The following is a 4,575-nucleotide window of genomic DNA, read 5'->3' as shown; positions in this document are numbered from 1 at the left end:
GGGGGGGGGGGGGGATGCGGTGTGGAGGGAGGGAAGTGGCTGATGGCTGGCGTTGGAGCTAGGATGGGGCTGGGAAGAACCCAGACCACGTGGAAGGGACTGCGGACCATCCAGGATCTCTCTGCAGCCACCTGGATTACACGGTGAAGGTAGGAGGCATCCACGTGCATCACGCCTCCAAAATGGCCGTCAGAGTCCCAGTGCGAGACATCGTCATCCACCAAGATTACAGCACTTTCAAGAGGATCGAGAACGACATTGCGCTGGTTCTGCTCGAGTTCCCTGTGAACTACTCCACCCACATCCAGCCGGTGTGCTTCCCCGAGAAGACTTTGATGGTGCAAACGGACACCGACTGCTGGGTGACTGGATGGGGAAAACTACATGAAAAAGGTGAGACTGTGAAGCAAATTCAGGCCCGGGGAGAGGTGCCCTGGGGTTGAAGCCAAAGGGAGACCAGGGAGGCAGTTCTCTAGCAAGAGGGTAAGGGAGGAGGGTACGTTGATGGGGTTGCACATTTCTATTAATAGGTCAGGACCTTGGGTGACAAGCAAGGTGGGTTTTAGCTCAGGTGGGTTTTGGCTGCTCATCGGAGCCGCCCCCAACTGGAAGTACTTGCCTCGGTGCTTGGGGAGTTTTCAGGGAGAAGAGGCCGTAGAGATGCCTCTCAGTGACATTGCAGGGCCTCCTGCCCCTGGGGAGCTGGATCTGGTACCTGCGGGGCACTTCCTGATGCAAGTCTGTGATCCTGCTCCAAGTGAAAGAAAGTCCTGATGTCTAGGACACCTGTCGCGATTCCTAATGGCACTCAGGGTGACAGGTGCTTGGCTTGATTTCTCAGGCTGGTAAGGCCTCGCCTCTTCCGGTCCTGATCGGCCCTTCCTTCTCCTGTCTTGGTTTTGATGCTTACCTCCTCCTCTCCCCATGTCACCTTTGGGTCTCCTTTCCTGCAATGTCCAGTGGCGACAATATCCATTGCCCTAAGAGGGTGTCTGTGAGTGAACACACTCTGTGGAGCCCAGAGTGGGGGCCACTAAGCGGACCCCCTTGTCCGATATTATCTTTCCAGATCCTAAGGAGGCAGCCCCCGAATTGCTCCAGGAGGCTGAGCTAAAAATCATTCGCCATGAGAAGTGTAATGAGATCTTCAAGGAAAAGTTGGGAACCAGGTTTGACGTAGTCAGGGAAGGGTGTGTCTGTGGTTACACTCTCGGAAAGGATTCCTGCCAGGTCAGTGCACGACCCTTTGCTGCCTCGGCCCTGGGCTTGTCCCCTGGGGTTCTTCATCACAGGCAGTAGGACCTGCATCGCCTGCCAGCCCCTCCATTCACTCTCCATTCAAATGAAGGGGATTCAGCGGGACACGCTGCAGGGGCTTTGCCCGGCTGGCCTGACCCTGACCCAGCCTTTCAGTAAAGAGGAGAGGATGCTGCCTGGAGGGGGGCAGGGAGGAGGGGGGTCCAGGCAGGACACACCAGTAAGACGAGTCACATGTTGTGAGCCCCTTCTGTGTGACAGGCAATGCATTAGGTAAGGGCTTTAATCGTTATTGTTGTCTCAGAGTATGTACATTTTCTCTGTTTATAGTCAGTATTTTCTGGGCACAGTTTTTGAGTATGTTTACAAATTTTCAACTTGTAAATCTCTCAGAAACCTGGGCTGGGGGCGCCCCACGTGTGTCCAGTGCCTTGCGGGCAGCCAGCCGGCTCTGATGTTGGTCTTTCATTCCTCCATTTGTCTCTCTTTCTCTCTCTCTCTCTCTCCAGGGAGATTCTGGGGGCCCCCTGGTCTGTGAATTTAATAACACCTGGGTCCAGGTGGGGATTGTGAGCTGGGGCATCGGCTGTGGCCGCAAAGGATATCCTGGAGTTTACACAGAAGTTAGTTTCTTTAAGGACTGGGTCATTGATCAGATGAATCAGGCTTCTTCTCAAGACTCAGCAGTCCTCCCCACCCTGCCCCTGTGTCTGGTGCTGTCCCTGGGCGTCCTGGTGACCTTGTGACCACAGGCTTGCTCCCTCCTGTTTCTGAGTCTCCCTCGAGGCCTCTCCTCCCATCTCCCTCTCCTCAGTGCCCTCCCCTCACATTCCCGTTGGGACCCACTGGCTCTGTGGAGCCATACAACAGAGAGTAGAAGTGAGACTGGAGTCCCCAAAGTGTCCTGCCTGGTGCTCCAGTCCCTGGCCCTGGCCCCGCCTACACCTGCTGGGAGGGAGGCTGAAACCATCCAGCTCCGGGGCCAGCTGGCCTGCCCAGGAGAACAGGTGCCGCATGGATGTCTCGGAAAAGGTCTACCGAGGAAGAGACGCCATCAGCGCTGGACACCGTTAGACCCAGCGGTTTCAGTCTCTCGCCTGATACTGTCAAACCAGTCAGCTTGGTGATTGTCCAGAGAGAGTGAGCGAGGTGCCACCCTGCTGTGGTGTGATTTCCATGGGACTCGGTTGTCTGTGGTGGGGAGAAGTTCCCTGCACCCCATGTGGATCCACCTGTGAATGCCAGCCTCTGCCACGTCAGCCTCCTGGGTCAGCCCGGTCTCGGAACCCCCTCCCTCAGTGCCCTGGTGGCCACATCCAGGCTCACCCCATGTTGTGTTGAGACAGGAAGGAGTGCCGAGATTTCTGACGTCAGTCGAATAAATGTTTGGAGAATGTCTTGTGTGTTCTGAAGCTCTGCTGTCCTGGACTTTGTGGGCTAATGTAGATGTACATGATTTACATATTGATGATGAATATAAATGATGAGATTGAAGCTTTTTGTCTCATAAGGTAGTCATACTTTACATAGGCCATTCAGGTTGCATATTTAAGAAACTATTCATTATGTTTAATTTTAACATTGACTTCAGTATTTTGCTTTTTTTTAACAGAAGTATCTTTGGGAATTGTTTAGAATTATAAATTTTTAGCATTCTGTTTCTTATTCATAAAAACAAAGGATTAGTCTCTAATCAGTTTTATGATGCAAAATATGAATGCTCTCTGGATAACTGCTGACGTGGGAACGGCTGATTTCCCACTAGCCGACATTTAAGTATACATATATACATATTTTTATTGGTTTCAGAGAGGAAGGGAGAGGAGAGAGAGAATCACTGATCGGCCGCCTCCTGCACGCTCCTTACTGGGGATCAAGCCTGCAACCTGGGCATGCGCCCTGACTTGGAATCGAACCGTGACCTCCAGGTTCATAGGTCGATGCTCAACCACTGAGCCACACCAGCCAGGCACCCACTAGCTGGCATTTATATGCTGAAGGTCTATTGTTACTGCAATAGAATCTGAAAGACATTGATTTTGCTAAAAGATGCCTCCAGTCACTGGCACACACATTTGTTTAATAAAACAAGCACCATCACACTTGTCCATTGCTGAGCAGATTGCGGTTTTTGACGCAAACAGACTAGCAGACTTTATATTTTGTGAGTTTTATTCTCTGAAGTAAAGAAGGAAGCTTTTGAAATGATAATGTTTTTGATCTTCTGCAATTCTTTATCGATAGATCCTTATACTTGCTTATTTAAAAAAGACAGTGTTGTGGTTTTGACTTAAAGTTTTAAGCATAAAAAGAATTAGAGTGAAGAGAGTCCTTGTGTTTGGATCTAGTTCTTGGTCCTCATTCCAGGGCCCAGTGGTCCAGAGTCTCTGCCTTGCTCTGGCCACTCCCTCCCGGTCTTCTGAGCCTGCTGTCCGGCCCAGGTTTCCCTCCAGGGCTTCAGAGGGCGGCCTGTGTCGGTCCCACTGCTGCTGGGTGGGACAGAGCTTGCATCAAACCCAGTCTCTTAATGCGGATCCAACCAGCTGCTTTAAGGAGCCACTGAATAGTCATCGGTTAAAAGTCAACTGATGTTCTTGTTCCCATAGCCTGGTCAGCAGGTAGCTTTTCTCCTTCTGATGGCTCCACTCAGCTGTGGTTTGTGCTTTCCCTGCATCCGAATTCCCTGCAGGGCTGGTTAAATACAGACCACGGGTTCCCTCCCAGAGTTCCCAGGCCTGCGGGTCTGGGCGGGGCTGAGAAGGTGCCTCTCCACCTAGTTGCCAAGTAATGCTACTGCTGCCCTGGGGACCACGCTCCACACGGGAACACAGGCCACCTCTACCCACCTATTGGTGGGGACCCATCTGCACCCCCTTAGCTGTGGTCCCCAAAGCTGGGCCCTCCACACTGGACAAGAGAAACAGAAATCTCGGTCTCCCACCAGCGTCCTTCCAGACACCGTGGGAGCCGGAGCCCTTCGTCTCTAAGTCCGGCCGCCCGGTTGGCTTCTTGTTCAAGTCTTAGGTCCGGCTCCGATGTCACTTTCTCTAAGACATCTTCCCGGGTCCCTGCGGAACCTGAAACTTTCTTCTCTTGCGCTGTCTACAGCTTTCCAGATTCTCAAGATAAACTGGGTAAGTCCCATGCACCCAGCGCAGGGACCAGGGTGCAGCCGGGGCTGGGGGACAGAAGCCGTCCCTGGTCCAGGGATCACCAGCCAGGTTCTGGGGCCGCTGTCACCAATTTAAGGCACTTGGGGGCGCTGTCGTGGGGCTGGCCACCTGGGGGCAATCTGGGGTCCAGGGCTCCGAGGTCGCC

At 52.9% G+C, this 4,575-nt stretch overlaps 2 protein-coding genes across 2 annotated transcripts in view; both read left to right on the top strand.

Annotated features, from left to right (window-relative positions):
• Positions 1-126: 126 nt before the first annotated feature.
• PRSS42 (protease, serine, 42) lies at positions 127-2,161 on the top strand. Its single transcript, XM_014540507.1, has 3 exons — positions 127-393; positions 1,070-1,230; positions 1,767-2,161. Exons 1-3 carry the CDS (start codon positions 183-185, stop codon positions 2,001-2,003), a joined length of 609 nt encoding a protein of 202 aa, XP_014395993.1. The 5' UTR covers positions 127-182; the 3' UTR covers positions 2,004-2,161.
• Positions 2,162-2,275: 114 nt separating this feature from the next.
• Positions 2,276-4,575, top strand: part of PRSS45 (protease, serine, 45) — an 8,536-nt gene continuing 6,236 nt past the window's right edge. The window contains exons 1-2 of the mRNA XM_014540499.1: positions 2,276-2,397; positions 4,366-4,391. Of these exons, the coding sequence (XP_014395985.1) occupies positions 2,276-2,397; positions 4,366-4,391 (148 nt within the window). The remainder of the gene's footprint in view (positions 2,398-4,365; positions 4,392-4,575) is intronic.

Source organism: Myotis brandtii, unplaced genomic scaffold (assembly GCF_000412655.1).
Source record: "Myotis brandtii unplaced genomic scaffold, ASM41265v1 scaffold246, whole genome shotgun sequence".
Taxonomy (NCBI): Eukaryota; Metazoa; Chordata; class Mammalia; order Chiroptera; family Vespertilionidae; genus Myotis; species Myotis brandtii.
Note: the sequence above shows the minus strand (reverse complement) of the source record. Positions and strands in the feature narration are given on the sequence as shown.